This window comes from Elephantulus edwardii, unplaced genomic scaffold (assembly GCF_000299155.1).
Source record: "Elephantulus edwardii isolate Elephantulus edwardi_28Jun2011 unplaced genomic scaffold, EleEdw1.0 scaffold00022, whole genome shotgun sequence".
NCBI lineage: Eukaryota > Metazoa > Chordata > Mammalia > Macroscelidea > Macroscelididae > Elephantulus > Elephantulus edwardii.
The window spans coordinates 6,310,010-6,333,829 of record NW_006399772.1 but is presented as its reverse complement, the minus strand read 5'-3'; the positions used below and the strand labels follow the sequence as shown (position 1 = coordinate 6,333,829).

Genomic DNA, 23,820 nt, shown 5'->3' with positions numbered 1-23,820 from the left:
CAGCATGATGTCCCTCTCCAAGGACCTGTCTCTCCTTAAAACATGTCCAAAGTATGTCAGACGAAGCCCCAGAATCCTTGCCTCCAAGGAGTAGCCTGGTTTAACCCTCTCTAGGATGAATCTGTTTTCTTGGCAGTCCATGGTACATTCAATACTCTTCCCCAGCACCACAGCTCAAAGGCATTAATTCTCCTTCTACCCTCCCTAGTCATTGTCCAACTCTCTGATGCATAACAAGTGATTGCAAAGACCATGGCTTGTATCAGGCGCACCTTCGTCTCCAGAGAGACACCGTTGCTCTTGAGTACTTTAGAGAGGTCCATAACAGCAGACTTTCCCATTGCAATACGTTTTTTGATTTCCTGGCTGCTGGTGCCAAGAGTGTTGACCATGGAGCCGAGCAAACTGAAGCTGTGAACAATCTCAATCTCTTCGCCATCCATCCTGATGCTACCAATTGGTCCAGTGGTGAGAATCTTTGTCTTCTTGACATTGAGCCTCTGTCCATACTGAAGGGTCCTTGACCCTCTGCAGTAAGTGCATGAGGTCCTCCTCAGTTTCAGCGAGCAGGGTTGTGTCATCTGCATAACGCAGATTGTTGATAGATCGTCCACAAATCCTAACGCCATGCTTCTCCTCATAGAGCCCAGCCTCTCGGATAATCTGCTCTGCATACAGGTTGAAAAGGTATGGAAATAGGACACATCCCTGGCATACACCCTTCCCAATTTTGAACCATGCAGTGTTGCCCTGCTCTGTTCTGACTACTACCTCTTGGTACAAGTATAGGTTTCGCATTAGCACGATTAAATGTTCTGGGATTCCCATTCTTCTCAGAGTCAGCCACAGTTTGTTATGATCCACACAGTCAAATGCCTTTGCATAATCAATGAAACACAGATAGACATTCTTCTGATAGTCCTTGCTTTCAGCTAAGATCCATCTAACATCAGTTACAATATCCCTAGTACCACAACCCCTTCTAAACCCAGCCTGGACTTCTGGCAGTTCTCTGCTGATGTGCTGTTCTAATCGTTTTTTGATAATCTTCAATAGAATCTTGCTTGTATGTGAAATCAATGAGATGGTTCTGTAGTTTCCACACTCAGTTGAGTCACCCTTCTTTGGAATGGGAACAAATATAGATCTCTTCCAGTCAGTTGGCCAAGTGGTTTTTATTCAGATTTCTTGGCACAACTTGGTGAGCATATCCAGGGCAGCATCTGTTAGCTAAAATATGTCAGTTGGTATACCATCTATTCCGGGGGCCTTATTTTTTGCTATTTCCTTCAAAGCAGCTTGAACTTCTGCCTTCATCACCATAGGCTCTTGCTCAAATGCTATTTCATTAAATTCTTCTGTATCTGCCAATTCCTTTCGATACAATGACTCAGTATATTCCTTCCATCTTCTTTTGATACCTCCTGGATCATTTAACAATCTGCCTAAAGCATCCTTGATTGTAGCAACTCGAGGTTTGAATTTGTTCTTCAGTTCCTTGAGCTTAAGAAATGCTGAACGAGTTCGACCCTTTTGATTTTCCGACTCTAGCTCCTCGCACATTTCATTGTAATATTTTGCTTTGTCATTCCATGCTGCCTTTTGGAATCTTCTGTTCAGCTCTTTAGTGTCTTGGATTCTTCCTTGTGCTTTGGCTTCTCTACGTTCCAGTGCAATCTTCAGAGTTTCTCCTGACATCCATTTTGGTCTTTTCATCCTCTTATGTCTTTGTAATGACCGTTTGCACTCTTCCTGGATGATACATTTAACATCCTCTCACAACTCATCTGGTCTTCGCTCATTAGTGTTCAAAGCCTCAAACCTGTTCCCGAGATGATTCTGAAATTCAGGTGGGATGAAATAGAATGCCTAAAATTTATATTCTAGGCATTGGTAAGTTGAGATGCACTTACATAGGACATTTTTAATCTGACAGTCATTTGGTTTACTGTACCAAGAATGACAAATTGAAAAGAAATGGTGTTGTATTAATAGGAAAATTAAAAAAAAAAATCTTATGGCCCATCCACAAGGATGATACTGTCAATGATGGAATATCTGTACATATACAAGAAAGTTTTGGTTTAATGTTTTTAAGCTTCAATTTTAACTTCTTGTTGTTGTTAAGTGCCATAGAGTTGCCTGCACCCATAGCGAACCTGTGTACAGCATCTCTGACCCTGCCCCCTCCTGAGTCAGTCTCACTAATTCCGACACTCCAACCCCCATTGCTCCAGTCACTGTATTTATCCATCTCATCCAGGTCTTCTCTCCCATGCTATCCCTCCACCCTTCCAAGCATGATAGCCTTCTCTAATGGCTGGTCTTGCACGTGAGTAATGGATAGCTGTCCCACAGTCAGCACCGGCCTGATTTTTACTTCTAATTTTGAGCTTCTATAAGGATTCTTTCCACAGATGTAGCCAGTCTTATACCCGTGCAGTCCTTCAGGTGAGGTCCTTGTGTAATGTTGCCATTTATGTTTCTTAAAAAAAGGTATTTGTGATGAATATATATTTGGTGGCATGAAATTCAATTATTCAATATCCAGCACCATTTCTATCACCAAGTCCATAATATCTGACTGCTGTGCCTTGTTTGTTTCCAACTTCTCCATTCCATTCGCCAATTTTTATTAATGGTTTTTGATTGCATGTTTGATCCATTTCAAACTGCAGAAGTTGATAGAATTCCTCAGTGTCCTCATGGAACCTTTTCAAGAAGTAGTATATGATCAAGAAACAAGGAAGAAGATCAAGCTCCCCTACTGACAAAAAATACGGCCCTAGGAATTGATGCAGTACAAACTGACATGTTTCAACTAACAAATGCAACCCAGGTCATGCTCACCAGTCTGTGTCAGGAAATTTAGAAGAGCTGCCTTCTCACCTGTCTAGAAGAGACCTATATTTGTTCCCATTCTCAAGAAAAGTGGCCCAAAGGAAGATGTAAATAATCAAACAAGATCATTCATATCTCATGCAAGCAAAATATTGCTGAAGATCATCCATAAAAAGGCTAAAAAAACTACACTGACTGAGAACTGAGCAGAGGGAATATCATTGCTGATGTTGGATGGATCTTGTGCAGAAGCAGAGAATGCCAGAAGAATGTATGTTTGTGTTTTATTGGCTATGTGAAGGCATTTGACTGTGTATATACAATAGTTAACATTGAGAAGAATGAGAATTCCAGAAGACTTAATTGTGCTCATACAAAACCTAAACCAAGATGCTGTTGTCTGAAGAGAGCAAGGAAACACCATTTAGTTTCAAATCAAGAAAAGTATTTATCAGGGTGTATCCTTTCTCCATACCTTTTCAATCTTTATTCTGAACAATTCATTTGAGAAGCTGGACTTTTATGGCATCAGGATCAAAGGAAGAATTATAAGCAGTCTGCTTTATGCAAAGGACACAACCTTGCTGACTGAAAGTGAGGAGAAAATTAAACACTTGTTGCAGAAGGTCAAAGACCACAATATGGATTACATCTCAAGATCAAGAAAACAAAAAATCCTTACTATGGGGTTGATAGGTAACATCAAGATAGATGGAGAAATGATTGAAATTGTAAACCTTTTCATCTTACTTGGATCCATGATCAACACCCTTGATACTAGCAGTCAAGAAATCACAATAAGTACTGCATCAGGAAAGTCAGCTGTCAAGGAATTCTCCAAAGTACTATGGAGTGATGATGTTAAAGACTAAGTTGTTCCTGATGCAAGCCATGGTCTTTTCAGTCACTCGCTGTATATCTGATAACAATTAAAGATGAAGAAGAATTGATGCTTTTGAGTTGTGGTTTTGGAGAAAAGTACTAAATACACTTCCAGAAGAACAAACAAGTATGTCTTGGAAAAAGTACAACCAGAATGCTCCTTAGAGGCAAGGATGGCAAAACTCATCTCACATAGTTTGGTCATGTTGTTAGGAGGGCCTAGGCCTTGGAGAGAGGCATCATGCTTGGAAAGATGGAGGGTCAGTGAAAGACAGAAAGACCCTCAAAGAAATGAATTGGTACAATAATAGTAGCAGCGGGCTCACTTATATCAGAGCTGATGAAGAAAATTACACAGGATTGAACAGAGTTCAGATCTGTTATTTGTAGGGTCACTTGACAGACCCTAGCAACAACAACATAGAAAGAAGAACAATGCAACTATTATTCAGATTTAAATACCAACCACTAAAATAAAGGATAAAGAACTTAAGGGTTTCTATTAACTACTGTAGTCTAAAGTGGATCAAACATGTAATCAAGTGCATTAATAATAATTGGTGATTGGAATGCAAAAGGTGAGAGAAAAAACAACAAAAATCTGGCCTCAGTAAGAGCAATGAGGCCAGATATCACATGATAGAATTTTTTATGATCAACTACTTATTCTCTGTAGATATCTTTTTTAAAACCTGAGAAATAACTATACACATGGGCCTCACCAGGTGGAATACACAGGAATTATATTCACTACATCTGTGGGACTTCCTTGTGGCCTAATGATAAGAAGTTGTGCTGCAATCACAAATCCACCAGATACTGTACGTAAAGATGGGCAGTCTCCTTCTGTGCTATTTAATGCCTCTTTGAACCCACTGAAGGGCCATGAGTCAGTTCAGACTTGATGACACACAACAGCAATATCTGTGGGAAAAGATAGAGAAGCTCACTATTTTCTGCCAAGAGTCAAGTATGGATCAGGTTATCAGTTGTTCTTATTTAAGTTCTAGTTGAAGATAAAGAATATTTTTTTAAGTTTATAGCCACCAAAAATATGAAATTAATATATTGCAACTTAGCTTACAGACCATCTCATGAGTACATTTGATGCCTTGAATACTAAAGACCAAAGACCTGATGGATTATGGGATGACACCGGGGATATCATACATGAAGAAAGCAAAAGGTTATTAAAAAGAGATATAAGACCAAAATTGATGTCAGAAGAAACTGAAATTTGTGGAGGGAAGCTAAAATGAAAGAAAGAAATGATAAAGAGAGCCAACCAAGATGTCAGAGGACAGCTTGAGAAAACAAAGATTTTCATATGAAATGTGCCAAGACTAGGAATTTGAAAAACTAAAGGGAAGAGAACACTTAGAATTTCTCACTTTGTACTCAAGACAGTACTGAAGAAAAAAAAAAGTCCCAAGTTGCAGTAATGATGGATTCTTTAGGAAAAAATATTGAAAGACACATGAAGCATCAAAAGGAGATCGACAGAATGCACAGAATTCACTTTAACAAAGAAAACTGATTGATACTCTGCCGTTTCTGGAAACACTATACAGCCAACAGTCAATAGTACTGAACATCAAGTCAAAGCTGCCCTGTAGGCATTGTGAAAGCAAGACTCCTGAAATAGACAATACCAATTGAGGCATCTGAATAAACAGATGCAGCACTCAACATGCTCATTAGTCTCTGCCATTAAATTTGGAAGACAGCTACCTGGACAACTATTTATAACAGTTGACACTTTCTTGTGTTATTTACACAGAGATCACATTGCAACAATTATTTATTGATTTTACTAAGTTAACTCTCAGAGGATAATTTCTTTATTCTGTAAGTTGCCTTACAAGATTCGCAACAGAAGTTTTCTGTTGTTGTTGTGTACGAGTGAATTGGAACCAACCCACAGCTGACCCTCTAGTGGATTTTCAGAGGCAGTTAATTGCATGGGAGGAGTTTACCCATCTTTCTCCTGTGGTGTATTCGAAGTTTACACCTTGGGGTTGCTAGTGTAACTTCTTACAACTACACCTCCAGAGTTCCCTAGATAAATGTGGGGCTTGAAGGAATTTTTGAAATATAATTTTTTAAATGTTAGGTTTTTAAATTATGCCCTAGGAATAGAATATTGCCAAGAAATACATGTACATCATATGATTGTCAGATTCAGAGTGACCTATACTGGTCCATCTGCCTAGAGTAGTGATCTTCATGTGTTTTATTTCATTTTTTACAATCTCCAATTTCCTACATTCATACTTTATACATTCTGCACTCCAATTATTATTGTAGCTGTTTCTCATAATTTTGAATGACTTTCACTCTGAGGCTCTGCCTCTGATACTGTATTCCTGTATTGTTCACAAGATTTTCAGAGTCCTGTTCTTCCAGAGAGGCTGTTCCTTAGAAAGGGACATCGTCTTAGGAAAGGTTAAGGGGTCAGCAAAAGAGAAGACGACCCTCAGTGAGTTGTATTAACACAATGACTGCAACAATGGTTTCAAGTATGTCAGAGATTATGAGGATGGTACAAGATAGGAGAGGGTTCAGATCTGTAATTCATGGAGTTTCTATGTTTCATGCTTAACTCAACAGCACTTAACAGCAACAAAATGTGCATACCAATGCATAGCAAGTAACTGAAAAGACTATAACTTGAATCAGGGCCACCTTAGTCTTTAAACTGGCATCGTTGCTCCTTAACACTTTGTAGAGATCCTTGTCAACAGACTTCCCAACGCAACACATCTTTTGATGTCTTATTTTTTCAAGTTACTGTAACTTTTTTAAAATTGGGATTTTAATGAAATAAACTTTCATTTCAAAGAAAAAAAAATGTACATACCATAACCTTGCTTAAAGGTTGATGCCAGGGCAAAGGATAAGGTAGATAGGGAAAGACCTCTAGAAGGACCTGTAAGTCTTTAAAATCTGTGTTAATGGAAGGGTTGGCAAAAGCCAATAATGACACGAATTATTGCCCAAATGCAGTGTGCAGGTGCAATGAATACAGGCCTCAGAGTTCAAAGATAGGACATCTCCTGGGTTTCCTACGAATAGTTAAATGATCCTCAGGTTAGGTAGCCCTTCTATTACTCATTTTCATCATCAAGATAATCATAATTGGCTTTCAGCTCTAAAGGTTTTTTATTTTATGTGACTGGAAAGTAGAACAATAGGGAATAAACTACTCTGTGATACTTCCAACAGTCAAATGAAGTACCAAGTGTGAAAATTAAACATGTTAAAGGAACCGCATTTAAAACACAAATGTGTAATCTGTGCTATAATATCAAAACTCTTTAACACAACAGCTTAAATAGTACAGCCTTGACTTTTTTTTTTTAAAAAAAATGCAGGATTGCTAAACACGCTTTAAAAAGGAAAAAGAACTTAATAGATTCTCAACTTTAGTCATAAAGACCACAAATAAAAGGAAATAATGGTTTCTTAAAAGCACATAACAAATGTAAAAGCACATTTAATGTAGGTCATGCAGTGGCTGTCGATGGCAGACTATTATTTGATTAATCTCATTAAGCAAATAGTTACTTTGGCTTTCACAAATGTCTACTCTGTGCTCTTTGGTGTGACCTACCTGAACTATCTTCATGAGTGGTTTCTTGGGTCTGGCTAATATTGTTTAGGGTCATTCTTCAGTACCACCTGGGTGTAGTCATCATTTTTTATTCTGAAGTTGATAGTAAGAGTTCACCATTTTTCGTTTATACAGGAGGACTTTGTAGCCCTGGAGATTCTCATGAAAATGATATCATCCTGTATGCAAAGATTGAGGGGAAAAAAGAGCACATCGCATTGGACACGCTTTCTTACTCTTCATATAAGGTATGCATGTCAATTGATGTGCAAAATGGCCTGATCATAGACCAGCCTGGGAGAAGCCAGGGTCATAACCATGAAGCACACCACAAAAGCAGAGTCTAAAATCACTTCTGGGAGGATCAGGAGGTTGCCAGTGTTTTGTAAAATTGGCATGAACATTTTGACATTCACTGACACAAATCGAAAAGTGCTATTTTATCTGGAAAAATAAATAAAACAACAAGGATGATCCCAGTGCTCTGACTGACAGTCTTGTCCCAAGAAAACCCAAAAAGTCGCTCTAATTAGGCAGCCTCACAGACACCCTCGCTGTCATAATGACGAATTACTCCACATCTTGAGATTTCCTAGACAGAACACATTGTGGAAATAGAGAGTATTACAGCCTTTGTTTCTGTCTTCCCAATTGGAGTCATTAAGGTTGACCTGTTTCCTTTGCCTTTTGTATTTTTGGACAGATGCCCATGCTGGTTGTTTGCAAACATTGACAGAATTGTGTGAGATGCTTGTAATCAGGTGTAATATTATTTTTCTAATAGATTTATTTCTGCAGGGACTACAACAACATAATCCTTAGCTGGCCTTTCCTACACACTGAAGCTATCCTGAGTATGATAATAGATTGACCACAGCCAACATCTCATGGTTTAAGTTAGGAAAATGAGAGCAAAATACCAGATAAGAAAAGAAAGCAGCCAGAGAAAATGCCAACCATGCTCCATGCACTAGGGTAACCTAAGTCATGATAATTTGGGATTTTGTAATGAAATTGTTCTCCAGCAGGAAGTAGATCAAGTTATACCTGTTCCTGCAGTCTGCCTTGTCATTTATGTGCATCACTAACTTCTAGTCTCTGTTTCTGTTTAGAGCCCAGTTTTTAGAATTTTTTTTAGAATATTTTTCTTTTTAAATCTGATACATTGTGCAAATCTCCTTTAAAGAAGAATCAATGATTGTGAGTATGTGTCAGGCTCTCTCTGCCTGGTACGAAAATGTACTCAGAGAGGTCTGGAGGCATAGTTCATAGGGAATTGAACTGTTAACCCAAAGGTTGCAAGTTTGAATCCACAGTAATCCCATGAGAGAAAGATAGGCAGCCTCCTCCTATGCGATTTACATCCTTGGACATGCAATGCAGGGTCATTATGAGTCAGAACCAATTCAGCAGCATCCTCTGGAATTTATTTTTTTAAGGTTTGTTAAGTGCTGTTGAGTTACAACCTATACAGAACTGCCCCTCTTGTGAGTTCTCAGAGACAATAAATCACACAGGAAAAGATTACACATCTTTCTCTCATGGAGAATCTGGTAGATTCATACTATGTGCCTTTGGGTTGGCAGTGCAGCTCTTTACCACTAGGCCACCAGAGATCCCTTTCTAAGGTAAACACTGGTCTAGTCTCAGGCGGTTGGGGACACGGAGAGTACCACTCTATAGAGAAGAGAAATTCAAATGGCTAAATTAATGAATGCTCCATGAGAACATGGTCTTCTCTGTGGAATAAGGGCATTGTTTTGTGCTTAATAGATGGAAGTTATATGCATAGTGATTGTGGATATAAGATACGAGAGAATCGCTGGCTCTCCCAGGGAGGATCATGAAGGATTTTGGTTTCTTTTGTCTCAAAGGTTCCAACTTTGGTTTCTGTGGTCATCAATCCTGAACTTCAAACACCTGCTACCAAATTTTGTCTCAGGCAAAGAAATCATCAAGGGCATAATAAGAACGTCTGGGCTGTAGACTTTTTCCACGTCTTGCCTGTTCTCCCAACTACAATGTCTCACATGATACAGTTTTCCATTAATCTCGGATGCGGAACCCACCAACCTGGTAACAGGTAAGGAGTCACATTTGGTGAATTCTGAACTGCTTAAAACTGAGTGTGTGAACTTGGCTTTTAAACAGGAGCTCTCAGAAGGTTTTGAGCTACATTTCAAAGAAAATGTTCATGAATACAATGCATACACTTTCCAGAAATATCAATTTCTTCAGTTAATGCATGGAATTTTCTTGGATAGATTTAAGTAATGATGGCTTGATTTTGGCAGCTTGAACTTGCACATTAGAGATGTTGGCATGTTCTGTGGCAGCCGTCCACTTGGCAAATTGCTGAGAGAGAAGGAAAAAGTAAACTGGGGGAAGAAAGTTGAACTCATGTCAGTTAGTGACCCCCTAATAATAGGCATGGAAATCAATTAGCACTAAGAGCAAGAGCTTCTCAGTTTCACTTGCCGAAGTGTGGCTCCTGTCCTCTCTAACTAGGAATTTTGTCAAGGTCTCATGTTCACAGGATGAGGTGACAGTGTGAGACATGGTAATTGCTTTGCCATCTATCAGATTCAAGAGCACCAACTCAGTTAATGTTTGTTTTCTTTGAAGCGTAGTTTGTTTGCACAGCAGTAACCTAGCTGCTTGCCCGGTGAAGACTGGTCAAACCTCAGTGAAGGTTGGCAGTCATCCGGGACGTGGCACCTAAACAATCTTTTACACTAGACAATAGTTCCATATATGTTTAATGTATTTGGCCCAAGACTAATAAGGTCCGTTTGTTATCTTTGCTCATTTCTTTGCTGTGATTGTTCCGGTGTTCTCAGTGTCAGTCTGGAGTTTTCCACCAACCATGGGCGCTCCTGGTCTCTGCTTCACACTGAGTGTTTGCCTGAGATCTGTGCTGGACCCCACCTCCCACACAGCACTGTCTACTCCTCTGAGAACTACAGTGGGTGAGTAAACCTCAGTTCTGAGCAAAGAAAACCTTAAATCTCTACTGCAGCCTGAACATCAGTGAATAAGGCCAAGACTAGCATTTTTGGCATATTAGCAGTAGGTATTTCAGCTGATTTAGGAGTGATCCCATTTTTAAAAGTTGGGGTCTGTGTGTTGACTTGAAAAGACATCTCTAGTAGGTCTGGTGCAAGAGTAGTTTTCATAGTTTTTTCCATTTCCTATTTATCCACATGGCACATTTCAGATTTCATGAAAAAAGCATCTTTATGGTTTAACATTTTATAGACTAACCTTGTGACTGTTGCAGATAAAAACTGTTCTAAAATATTTCTTTTTGGAGAGGTGCAGTTTAGGGAAGTAGAAGATAGCCAAGATTTGAAATGGAATCTGGTTTCAAAGTTAGACCATGCCATCTAATGCCTGGGCAGTGGCATTTATACACACTTTCAGATTCTTTCTGTAGCAGTTAAGGACAATCGTAAATCCAGCTGGCAGATGTTATAACAATTGAAGATTATCATGTAAAGTACTTGACACTTCACAGGATAGTAAGCAGATAAATGGCAAAAATCTTTCCAAGGGTGACAAAATTAAGTTGAAAATTCTTTTCTTTTTTTCAACCTCCACCCACTGCCAGCAAGCCAATTGCTACTCATATAGCAGTGTCAAAGGACAGAGTAGAATTACCCACAGATCTGGAGGTAACAAGTTGCACTGCCAACCCGTAGGCAGGCAGTTTAAATCCACCAACTGCCCCATAGGAGAAAGATGGACAGTCCCTTCCCATGCAGTTTATAGCTTCTGAAAACTCACTGTAGGGTCGGTCAGCTATGAGTCAATTTCAACTCAGTGGCAATGGAAGAGAGAGGTGATAAACCCTTATGGAAGCAAACTGCCACATCTTTCTCCCATAGAGTAGCTAATAGATTAAAACTACCTTTAATTAGTGCTTAGTGTTTATTGTCCCAGCAAGGCTCCTTGTGCTGAAAACTAGAGGACAGAAAAAAGTTACTGGTGATGCTAACGTTACTCAGTCAAGCCTTTGGAATAATCTCATCCCTGCTCCGCATAGATACTTATCACAGAGGTCTAAGCATTGGCAATAACTTCCAAAAAGAAATCTCTGAAAACAAAGTATATACCATTTCCTATTAACAGCAAAACAACTGATGTGAAGTGAGTGCTTTTAAAAGTTATATGTCTATTTTATAACTTTAAAAAAACCCACAGGGCTGGTGAAGAGTTTATTAACAAGATTTAGTGTTTTTTTCCCAGTTGTTGTGGTTGTTAGTTGTTGTTCCCAAACAAGGACATCACAAGCACATAGAATAGGTTAAAAAGATGTAAGGGGGGGGAAAAAGATGTAAGCATTGCTGTGAGGCTAAAGCTAACTTTTCCATTTTTATTCTTTTTTACTAAATTTCTTGCAGGTGGAACCGGATAACTATTCCTCTTCCTAATGCAGCACTAACCCGGGACACCCGGATTCGCTGGAGACAAACAGGGCCAATCCTTGGAAACATGTGGGCAATTGATAATGGTTAGTGTTTGTGCCTGTCATCATCACATGCCATTGATACCAAGTCTTCCTGTCCTTTTGTTCATCAGCACAGACTTAATCACATTTCTAAGTCATGGTCTTGCAATTCATTAACCACGCTTTCTTCCTTTTCTCCTCCATCACATTCCGTTAGAAGCCCAGTGATGCACAATCAGAAAAGAAAGTCAGTGGAGTCAGCGATATTCGAGGCTTAGAATGTTTTGACATACATAATTTTAAAATGCATGGAGCCCTGAAACCCAGATTTCAGAGTCTTGATGACAAGGGATATCCTAACATTTGCTTTGAATGTTTTCCACAAAATTAGCATAAATACTTACCACACTGCATGTATTAAAATAAGATCTATTCTTCTCCTGGTAACGACGCTAACATCTGGAATGCTTATCTTTTAGATGCAGACACCACACATACGAGAAACATCATCTCCAAAATGCTAGTGAAACTTCTGCCTGCTTTTTCAGAAGGAAGATTTTAATGTTCTATCTTACTTTTAAGTGAGAACATAGCACATCTTTCTGAGAGAAATGTGTGCTTACTGAAGTGTAAACAACAAGAAATCTCACTCATTGCCCCAGAGGAACCCCTAAATCATTGTAATTCTGTGAGGCATGGTCTTTCCTTCATGGTGCATTCAGCTCCTCCTAGTGTTGCAAAGGGAGGCCTTTTGGAAATGATCTGGAAAAACTTAGCTGATAGAGAGTCCTAGGTCAAAGTATGTTGCCACTTTTAGAAAGGTTTTGACAACTTGATTAAATTAATTGTAATTATAGAAAAAAACTAAGCTGTCCATTCCACTCCCTTAGGAGAAATGAACCAGTATAGTGGTTCATATAATGAACTGTAAGACTCAGTGATTAGCAAGAAGAATCGATGACAACATTTTTCATTGAGAATTTTTCCATTGATGTGGAAAGGTTTGTCTTATTAGTGAAATATTTTATAATGGAGACTTTTTGAACTATGAGCTGCATACATTTCAGGGTAGCCACAACTGACCCTGCAGAATACAATAGGCCACTTCTAAGAGCTCCATCAACCCTCATGTGAATATAAAAGTAAGTTTATTGTGAAAACAGCCCATTTGCTTTAGGAGACAAAGAAGAATGGAGCACTATTAGGAAATGCCCAGCACTTGGGGTTCATGAAAGCATATGGGGAAGAAGGAAAGTGAAGGATGTTTAACTCCTGTATGATGACACTGATCATCACCATATGGTGTCAGGCAACAGAGCGGCACCAAACCAAACCCTCTCATGTGTGGTGACCCTCATCAGGTTTCTGAAGCAATAAGTCTTAGTGACAGCAGACTGGCCTCATCTTTCTTTGATGAAGTAGCTGGTGGATTTAAACTGCTGACGTTTGGGTTAGCAGCCAACACTGATCGTACCGTTCTACCAGGGATCCTTAAATCACAATTTGTACCACTGACTTGGAACTTACCCATAGCTGACCCTCCAGCGGGTTCTCAGAGGCAGTTAATCACAAGAGAGGAGATTGTCCATCCCTCTCCTGTGGAGCAGCTGGTGGCCTCGAACCACATGCCTTCAAAAATGCAGCACAGCTTCTTGACACTAGGCCACCAGGGCTCCCTTAAATCACAGTACGAAGTTTAAATAATATATATTTTAAAAAATAATGGAGATTATATTTAAAACTTCTCCATCTGATCAAATTGGAAATGCAAGTCAAAACCACAATGAGATACCATCTCATCCAGTAACAGTGGTAAAGTTTAACAGGACAGCAAGTAGTAAATGTTGGAGAGAATGTGGTGAGAAAGGAACTCTTATACATTGTTGGTGGGATTGTAAAATGGTATAACCATTCTGGAAGGCAGTTGATGCTTCCTCGAAAAGTTGAACGTAGAAATTCCATATGACCCAGCTATTCCAATACTTGGAATATACCCTGGGAAAATGAGATGCACAAATGGAGATTTACACATGAATGTTCATAGCAGCATTATTCACCATCACAAGAACATAGAAACAGCCCAGATGTCCAACCATGCTCGAATGGATTGAGAAATTATGATACATTCACAGTGGAATACTACGCAGCATGCAGGAGCAATGATTTTGTAAATTATTACCTAACTTAGGAGGGGCTGGAGAGCAGTATGCTGAGTGAACTAACTCAGTCCCACAAGGACAAGTATTGTATAAAATCATTGTAGAATGAGTATAAGGATCCAAGGGGGGTGGGAAAGGTGGAAGCAGAGGGATAAAGACATGCAGGGGGGAGGGGGGATTAATCATGTGATTGTACAATTTGATGGGGGTGATTGAGGCAAATTAGAAGAATATGTTCTGGAAAACTGTAATATGAACTTAGTGGTGCCAATTGAGCCACTAATGTTGTTGTTTGTTGTAATGTGCCATTGAATTGCCTGTGACTCATAGCAACCCTGTGGACAGTAGCTATGGACCTGGCCCTATCCTAAGCCAGTTTTACTGTCTCCGACACACCTACCCTCATTATCCCAGTTACTGTTTCTATCCCTCTCTCATCATGGTCTTCTTCTCCTGCACTATTCCTCTAACCTTCCAAGCATGATGTCCTTCTCCAAGGACTGGTCGCTGCTGGCCACATGGCCAGAGTAAGTGAGACAGAACTTTAAAATCCTAGCCTCCAACGAGCAGCCACTGTTCGAACCACTAGCAGCCCACCTTGTTTAGTACAACAAAGAGGCTTAGTCAAGGAATCCAAATCATATGTCCCTACCTTCTTTGCTATGAAACATTTTAAGTTCTTGAAAAGATTATTTGCGTAGGTTAAAGCTGTTCTATTCCATATGTAAGGGGAAGATTACCTTGTTATACAGCACTCCGTATGTCACGTAGCATTCTGTACACAGTGGGACTCAGCGATTACATTTTACGTGCAGTGGCCATATTTCAAGGACATCATTCCAGAACAATTTTTTTATGGTGTTTATGGCTCTTCCAGTTATGTGGCCGTCACTTACGTAATCTCTTTCCGTCTGCAGTTTACATTGGTCCATCTTGCCTCAAGTTCTGCTCTGGCCGAGGACAGTGCACTCGACATGGCTGCAAGTAAGAATTTTCAAATAATACTACAAATAATATTTCAAATAATATTACACTTCTATTTGATGTGTACTTTAGATGGTGAAGCCATACATCATTTTAAAGTGTTTTAATCTTTGCTTTTTAAGCATGCAAGATCTTTCTATGCCAAGTGGAATTTACATACAATAGAGTAGTAAATGTGTTTTGTATGTGGAAGTTAATTTTCCAGGAAGCCAGAGGTGCAAACCAATTGTACCTTTTTCTCTTTTGTATTCCTCATGCTTGATGACTGCTGTTTCTGGCTTTTATCATTATCTTCAGTATGTGGACATTCCATAAAGTTCTGATTTTCATGAGTCATATTCTAATTTGTAACATAGTTTATGAGCTCTAGTGGCCTAGTGGCAAGAAGCTGCACTGCAATTCCAAAGGCACACAGTTCGAGGCTGCCAGCTGCTCTGCACGAGAAGGATGGGCAGTCCCCTCCCATGTCATTAACTACCTCTCAAAACCCACAGGAGGGTCAGCTATGGGTCAGTTGAGACTCTGCACTACACAACAGCAACAACATACTGTATAAATTAATTCTAAAAAATTGGTAAAGACCCATAGACCCAAATAAATCGTCTTTAAATGTAATTTTTCAGTCTTTTGAAAATCATTGGATTCTTCAGAATATTGTGTAGTGTTTTTACAAATCAGTGATATTGAATCTGAAGTCTGAAATTATATATTAATAGTTTACTATCTAGTCACCACTTGAGAATTGTGCTATTTATACCAAGTATGAATATTCATATTTTTAAGTTGTATTTTATATTGCTATTTAATTTTTAAAGACTTAAGAGTTTCTAAAACTACAGGTGGTCTTACTATATGCACATCCGTCTTAATATATACACAACATATGTGTACCATGTAGTTGACTTCTTTTCTACCAAACTCAAATATTTATTAGTTAACTAGGTTTAATATAAATGCATACAATCTGATCTTTTGGGAATTTCATGTATAAAACAGAACACTTTTAAACTCTGGCATTAGACTTTTGGGTTAACTTTTAACTACATTTCAACTGAATTGAGTTACCAAAGAGACCACACTGTGCAATGGAAATGTTTTTTAAAGTATGTGAAGAATTGAAGAATTCCTATTCATACAAAACTGAATGTGCATCTCTGTTTTACAGAAGAATAAAGAGTGCTTTTGCATAAACTCATCCACCCCCACCCAGAGACACTGTCGCAATAGAGCTATGAAACACTGGACGACTGTTTCCCTCATGTTGTTCCTTTATTATCCGTACTGTATCATCCTTTCATTTAAACCATTTCAGATAAAATTAACATACTGAGGCTAGACACTTTTTCAGTGCTTGAAGATGTAAAAAAAAAAGTGATGAAACAAAGTATTTTAAAAATTAGTGTTTTTAATTTAAATAGATATTTATAATAGATATTTAAAAGATCTGTCTATAATTACAATAGCATTGCTCCATTCTTTGTTTTTTGTGTGTACTATTAACTGTTAACATAAGTGGTTTTATAGAGGCAAACCATCTGTGTTATCCTTAATAAACGTAAACAGCTATCCAAATGGCACTTAGATGCCTTTGAGCACTGTCCTTTCCTGACACTGTACATTATCTTGAATAATCATAGCCTCTGAGGTTTTCCAGAGTATTCCACCACTGGGAGCTTTCAGTTTTTCTCCCATGTCTGAAGTTGTTTCTCTAATAGTCATTGACTTTATTCATTTGAGGCTACAAGGCATTTAGCCGCTAACTCTTCTTCCAGCTTTGAATGCTGTTCTGAGTTTAAGTGAAATTGTATAAGGCATTAAATTCCTGTCCTATGCTGTTTATGGTAAAACCTGCAAAGTCTGAAACCTACGCAGGTAAAAACCTGTCATTGGTGAAAAACTTTTGTGGAAGTATCTTCCACAAATAGAGAATGGTAGAAGATTGGCTATACGACGCTCGATAAAAAGCAGAAAACTCAAGACTTGGAAGAAACACCACCATCCCATTGAGTTCCATCTCTCCCTGGTGTCTCTGTATTTACTTTAAAAAAATCCTTGAATTTGGAGCCCTTACAGCTTTGTATATTTCTTTCCAGCTCTGTTCCTCTTACTACCACCATTATTTACTACCAGGATACTTCCCTCTTAATCTTTGGCACTTTATTGCCTGTGCACAACCCCAAAGCCTGGGTTTCTAAACAGTCTATTCATTACTTTGATAAACCCTGTTAGGGAGCTCTGGTGGCTTAATAGTAAAATGCTGTGCTTCCAAACCAAAGGCATGTAGTTTGAATCCACCAGCTGCTCCATGGGAGAAAGATGGACCGTGTCCTCCCATCCTGTTTACTGCCTCTGAAAATGTACTGGAGGCTCAGCTGTTGGTGAGTTCTAACTTGATGGTACACAACAACAACAAACCTATGAAGACACTTAAGATAGAGAAAAATGTATTGGTCCTGAAATGCACTCTAGCAATAGGCTTTTTTACTGACTCACTTACTGACCTTCTGAAGCAAACACATCAAGTACTCCTATGTTTTCGTGAACAAGGTTGTTATCTGCATAACATAGGTTGTTGATGTCCAGTCCTGATTCCATGTTCTTCATAAAGGCCTGTTCTTCATATAGATTGAACAGATATGGAGACAAGATCCACCCCTGACACACTCTTTCCTTGCTTTTGAACCATGCAGTGTTCCCTTACTCTGTTTAACAGCTTACTGCTCTACATATAGGCTTTGCATGAGCAATATCAAGGGATTCTCATTCTTCTCAACATTAGCCACAATTTGTTGTGATCCACACAGCCAAATGCCTTTGCAAAGTCATTAGAACACAAATAGAATCCTTCTGGTACTCTCTGCTTTCAGCCAAAATCCATCTGCCATCAGTGATACCCCTAATGTCATGTCCTTGTCTAAACCCTGCTTATATATCCGGCAGTATATCAGTGTACGGTTCTAGTTGGTTTGGATAATGTTCAGCAATATTTTACTCACATTAGTGATATTGTTCAGTAATTTCCACATTATATTGGATTAGCTTTTTAGAGGATGGGAATAATATGGATCTCTTCCGGGTAGTTGTCCTCCAGATTTCTTGCCACAACCTGGTGAGCACCTCCAGGGCTGCATGGGTTCATTGAAATATGCCAGTTGATATTCCATCTGGGGCCTTATTTTTTGTCATTTCCTTCAAAGCAATTTGAACTTCCTCCTTTATTACCATTGGTTCTTGATAGTATACTACTTCCTGAAATGGTTCTGTCAGTTCTTCTTGGTACAGTGACTCTGTGTATTCCTTCCATCTTCTTTTGATGCTTCCTAGATTGTTCAATATTTTACCCATGAGATCTTTAAGTATTGCAATTCAAGGCTTGAATTTATTCTTTAGTTCCATCACCTTAAGAAATGCTGAGCCAGTTATTCCCTTTTTTATTTTCTAACTCCTGCTCTGTGTACTATTGATCACAATAATTTACTTTTGTCTTCATGGGCTGCCATTTGTAATCTTCTGTTCAACTCTCTTTCCTGATTCCATCCCTTTGCTTTGGCTTCTTAGTGTTCTGGTGCAATATTCAGAGTCTCCTTTGTCATCCATATTTTGGTGTTTTCTTTCCTCTTCTGCCTTTGTAATGACCTTTGCTTTCTTCAAGGATTATTTTCTTGATGTCAATCATAGCTTATCTTATCTTTGTTCGTTAGTGCTCAATGCCTCCAACTTGTTCTTGAGTTGGTTTTTTAAATCATGTGGGATAGACTTAGGGTCATATTTTGGTTCTTGTATGTTTGTCTTTATTTTCTTTATCTTCAATTTTAATTTACACATGAGTAGCTGATGATCTGTTTCACAGTCAACACCTGTCCTAGTTTTCAAAGCTGATACCGAGCTTCTCCAATTATTCTTTCCACAGATGGAATCAGTCTGATTTTTGTGTAGTTCATCAGATGAAGTCCATGGGTGTAGTCACCATTTGTGTTTTTTCATAAAAGGTATTTTCAATGAATAAATTCTTGATTGTATAAAATCTGTCATTCTATGTCCAGTCTCATTTCTGTCACCAAGCCTATATTTTTATGACTGCTGTTCCTTATTCCTTTCCCAGCTTTTGCATTCCAGGTCACCAATCATTATTAATTAATCTTGGATTAATGCTTGAGTGAGTGGCCATGTAAGAGGTGCCCTTTTTGGCTAATTTTTTCTTCCAGTCTGTTTTGGAAATTGCTATGGGTGCTCGAAGTCTAAGTCGATGAAATAATGGGTGAAAAACCTAATTGTTTGATATTAATATAAATGCTCAATCAATATTGGGATTCTAGTCCTCCCCACCCAACCCCCACCTTTCCCTAATGCTATTTAAGATATCAAAATAACCTTTGGTTTCACCTTCTAGTAAGTCTTGGCATTTTGGCATCCAACCTGTTTGATAATCTAATGATATCTGTAGACCTTCTCCTCCAGAAATAAAAACAAAACAACTCATTACCTCAAGACAGAATCAACCCATTAGCTGACCTCCAGTGAGTTTTCAGAGACTATAAATTTCTTGAGAGGAGATTGCCAATCCTTTCTCTAGAAACAACTGATGGATTTAAACTGCTTGCCTTTGGCTTGGCGACACTACTTCTAACCTGCTAGTCCACCTTTCTAGAAATATGTTGTTTTTGTTGTAGACCACTGAATTGGAACCAACTCATAAATAAAAATTATAAAATGTGATACTGGATTTTAATGCATTTGTATACTCTGTGGACCTTCTGCAAAGTTACAGAGACCTCCAGTACCCTGGGTTCATACCATATCATTGCTTCACTGATATACTTACTTAATAAGAATTTTGTTTCAGAGTTGAAGATGTGCTAAATACTTGAATGAGGGGGGGAAATCCCATGAATTTTAAAATGGCAACATTTTAAATGTGAAAAAGGAATAACCGAAAAAACTCACTGTTGTCAAGTTGATTCCACTGCATAGCAACTGGTCAGCTATGAGTCGATTCTGACTTGATGTCACACAAATACAACAATCTTTAGAGAAGCAGACTGCCACATCTTACTCCTGTGAAGCAACTGATAGATTTGAACCACTGACGTTTTCGTTAGCAACTTAGCCATGTACTACTAGGGATCCTTCAAAAGGATAAAAGTCAAAAACCTATTTCTGTTGAGCTGATACCAGTTCATGACAACCCTGACCTACTAGGTCTCTATAAGAAAGGAATTGTTGTTGGTTGTCGTCAAGTCAACATGGCTCATAGTGACCCTATGAACAAAAGGCCTGAAGCCTCTCTGTAACTATCGTCACTTATTATCAAAACTCATAGTTTCCAGAGGCATGTTGTTTAGGAAGTGTTTAGTAAAGGGGGGAAAAACCATTTATCCCCATAAGGGATATCCTTAAATGATTCTATTACTGAGTCAACTATGACATTTTCCTCACTGTTAGAAGACATAAGATGTTCCATTTTTCTTTTCATCAACTGTCATAGATACAGAACATTCTTACATGGCAGAAAGCAGATTGTTGATGCTGGTTTTGCACACAGGGAGGGAATATACATATGTGTTTCCTTTCTTCTTGATGAGCTACTAATTTGTTATCCCTCTGAGAGACAACTCACTTCTGCTAAGGAAACCTATCTAGGTCAAGGGTGCAAATATTCTCTTTTGAATGCAAATGTAAGTTGGAAATAGTTAAACATAGGTTCATTTTCCATTCATTACCAAATGTTCCAAATAATTGCTATCACAAGCCTACTGCGTATTTTTACAGTTGTTCTTGGAATTTTTATAGATGCTATATTAAAAATGTTTAATATATATTGTCTTTTGTATTAATTTTATGGCCATAATTATAAGTAAAATTATATACATAGGATATGCCTTTTATAAATATTTTAAGTTAGCAATGTTTGCGAACATAGATGCATTTTCAGATGAATTACTGATGTGGTTGCAGGTGAGTGCTGAATTATTGCTTTAATCATACGCTTTTTACAACAGGGCTGTGCAAAAACTGTCATCTTCTGGAAAATTTACCACCAGTCCAGGGTTGGCAAGTTTTTAGATTCAGTGTTCTCCAATGACTACTGAGTCCAGCTTATAGTTCAGTCAAATCCTTTTTCCTTCCTAAAGAAAACTCGGGAAAATCTGAAAAGACCAGCACTTGATGATTTTGTTTCACCATATTTCTTTCAGGTGTGACCCTGGATTTTCAGGCCCTGCCTGTGAGATGGCATCCCAGACATTCCCGATGTTCATTTCGGAAAGCTTTGGCAATTCAAGACTCTCCTCCTATCACAACTTTTACTCTATCCGCGGTGCCGAGGTCAGCTTTGGTTGTGGTGTCTTGGCCAGTGGCAAGGCCTTGGTTTTCAATAAAGATGGAAGGCGCCAGCTAATTACATCCTTCCTGGACAGCTCACAGTCCAGGTGAGTTGAGGCACATTCACATACATACTGAAACCAGGTACTTCTGATTGCATTTTTACATTTATTTACTCTCATTTCTGATTTTTTTGACAATATATTCATCTTCCAAATTTTAATCAGGATGGGAGGCAAGGTACAGTTTATTTAGGGTTCATTTGCCCTAGATTTTAATAGACTAAAATGCTCATTGATTACTTTAATATACTAATGATGGGTAAGTTTTTTTTTAAAAAAAAATGAGATGTTAGCATCAAAACTGTGTTCTTAAGCCAAGGGCTAGTTAATTATTTATGTAGTTTTATTTATTTGACAGCTTGCAGAGGCTGATTAAATTTACCCCTTCCCTTCCCCCAGTGCCTAATAAATAATGTAGTAAAGGAATGATTGGCATTTTAAGTATATATACACAAACGCATAGTATACAAATGTGTATAAACGTGACTATATTTGCATGCATATGTCTGTACATAAAGCATATACCTTGTCTTATGTTCTACATATATTCACAGTGAAATCACCTTTTTCTTTCTAAAGGAGAAAGAATGAAAACCTATAGTTTTTCTATGAAGTTCCATAAGTCCAAGAAGAAAATGATGATTAAAAAATTTCTTTTAATGGATGTACTAACTGTAGACCATCCTTTAGGTTTCTCCAGTTTACCCTGAGGTTGGGGAGCAAGTCTGTTCTGAGCACATGCAGAGCCCCAGACCAACCTGGAGAAGGGGTGTTACTGCATTATTCTTATGATAATGGGATTACTTGGAAACTGCTGGAGCACTATTCATATCTCAACTACCATGAACCCAGGTATGTTGAAGAGCATTTGGAGAAAAGGCAAAAAAATTATATCTTCTTCATCAGTGATATTCAAATAGTGTAAGCTTCCTATATTTTTCCATTGAGAGATGTTGAGGAGAAAGATTGATATAACTTATAGTCAACAACTTTCAAACCACTTTGACCTTATCCGTTTGTCCTGCCTGATTTCCTATGATTTGAAGAAATGGATTATCTTTTGAAATGTACACCTAAATTCTATGATTCTTATTGTTGTTGTGTGCCATTGAGTCAGAACCAAACCACAGCTAAGCTTCCAGCAGATTTTCACATGGGAGGAGATTGCCCATCCTTCTTCCATAAGTGAGATGATTAGCTAATAGAAAAATGGTTAATACTGCATTTTCCTTTCTGTAATTACAATGTATGTCATAGGTTTTTAAATGTGAAACTAAGCTATAAATGCTTTTATAAATATGTGTTAACCTTAAATTATAATGAATTACATGAATGATAAGCTACTACAATTACATAAGATCTGAACCAGTATTAGGTTTTGAAATTTTTATTTAAAGTAAAGAGATAATGAGTATATTTTCTAGCATTTATTGCATCTTTGGCAAAATAGACTCTAAGAATATAAACAAAACCCTTCCTTCAAGTTACTTCTGTTTTTCCTTTAGCTAATTTATTTCATAACCTTTAATCACAACTGTAAGATTTAACCTTTATTGTTAGTAGGACCATCCTTCAATGTCAGAAGAATAGAAACTAAAAGTAGTAATATCACTTCAGAAGTGTTGGAAAGATCTTCCCACCTCTTGATCATTGACATTTCTTTAAAGAGAGAAAAGGGAACGAAGGGTAGGAAAATACAAAGTTAATGTTTAAAGTTAAAATATCATTATAAAGGTGACACTGGGGCTTATATTAATATTCGGATATAAAGAACTAATGTCATTTCCCTTTCTGGAAGTATATTTTGATCCTGGAAAGGATTCCATTGCCTCAACGGCAAGAAGATAGAGTGAAGAAGTTAGTCCATTCGGTGGTGTTGAGCCGATTTCAACCCGTAGTGACTCTAGGTACTATAGCCCAAAGCATTGCCTAGTCGTGTGCCATCTTCACCACTGTTGCTTCGTTGGGCCCATTGTTCCAGTCACTGTGGAGCCTCGTCTCCTTGAGGGTCTTCCTCTTTTCCAGTGGACTTCCACCTTATCTAGCATGGCATTCCTATCCAGGCACCAGGCCCTCCTGAGCATGTGCCCAAAGTCCATGGAATGCAGTCTTCCTACCCTTGCTTCTAGAGAAAATTCTCCTAGACTTGTTCCAAGACAGATTTGTTCATTGTTCTACCGGTCCAGGGTATATCCCACATTTTTAGTCAGCATCGTAATTCATTGGCACTTGTTCTTTTTGGTATTCCTTACTCATTGTCCAGCTTTCAAATGCAAGAAATAGGAGTTCAAGAAGCCAGTTCAATGGTGCAACCATTGTGGAAGGCCGTATGGTGCTTTCTCAAAAACCTGCAAATAGACCCAGCAATTCCACTACTGGGAATATATCCCAAAGACACCATAACCAACATCCAAGCAGAAATATGCACACTCATGTTTATTGCTGCTTTGTTGACAATAGCAAGGAGTTGGAAACAACCTAAGTGCCCATCAACAAGCGAATGGATAG

The 23,820-nt window shown here is 38.3% G+C and overlaps 1 protein-coding gene across 2 annotated transcripts in view; it reads left to right on the top strand.

Annotated features, from left to right (window-relative positions):
* Positions 1-23,820, top strand: part of RELN (reelin) — a 633,193-nt gene that overhangs the window by 405,745 nt on the left and 203,628 nt on the right. For both annotated transcript variants that reach the window (XM_006882611.1, XM_006882610.1), the window contains exons 13-19: positions 7,472-7,584; positions 9,211-9,419; positions 10,177-10,305; positions 11,740-11,849; positions 14,863-14,929; positions 21,124-21,357; positions 22,003-22,164. In XM_006882611.1, the coding sequence (XP_006882673.1) occupies positions 7,472-7,584; positions 9,211-9,419; positions 10,177-10,305; positions 11,740-11,849; positions 14,863-14,929; positions 21,124-21,357; positions 22,003-22,164 (1,024 nt within the window). The remainder of the gene's footprint in view (positions 1-7,471; positions 7,585-9,210; positions 9,420-10,176; positions 10,306-11,739; positions 11,850-14,862; positions 14,930-21,123; positions 21,358-22,002; positions 22,165-23,820) is intronic.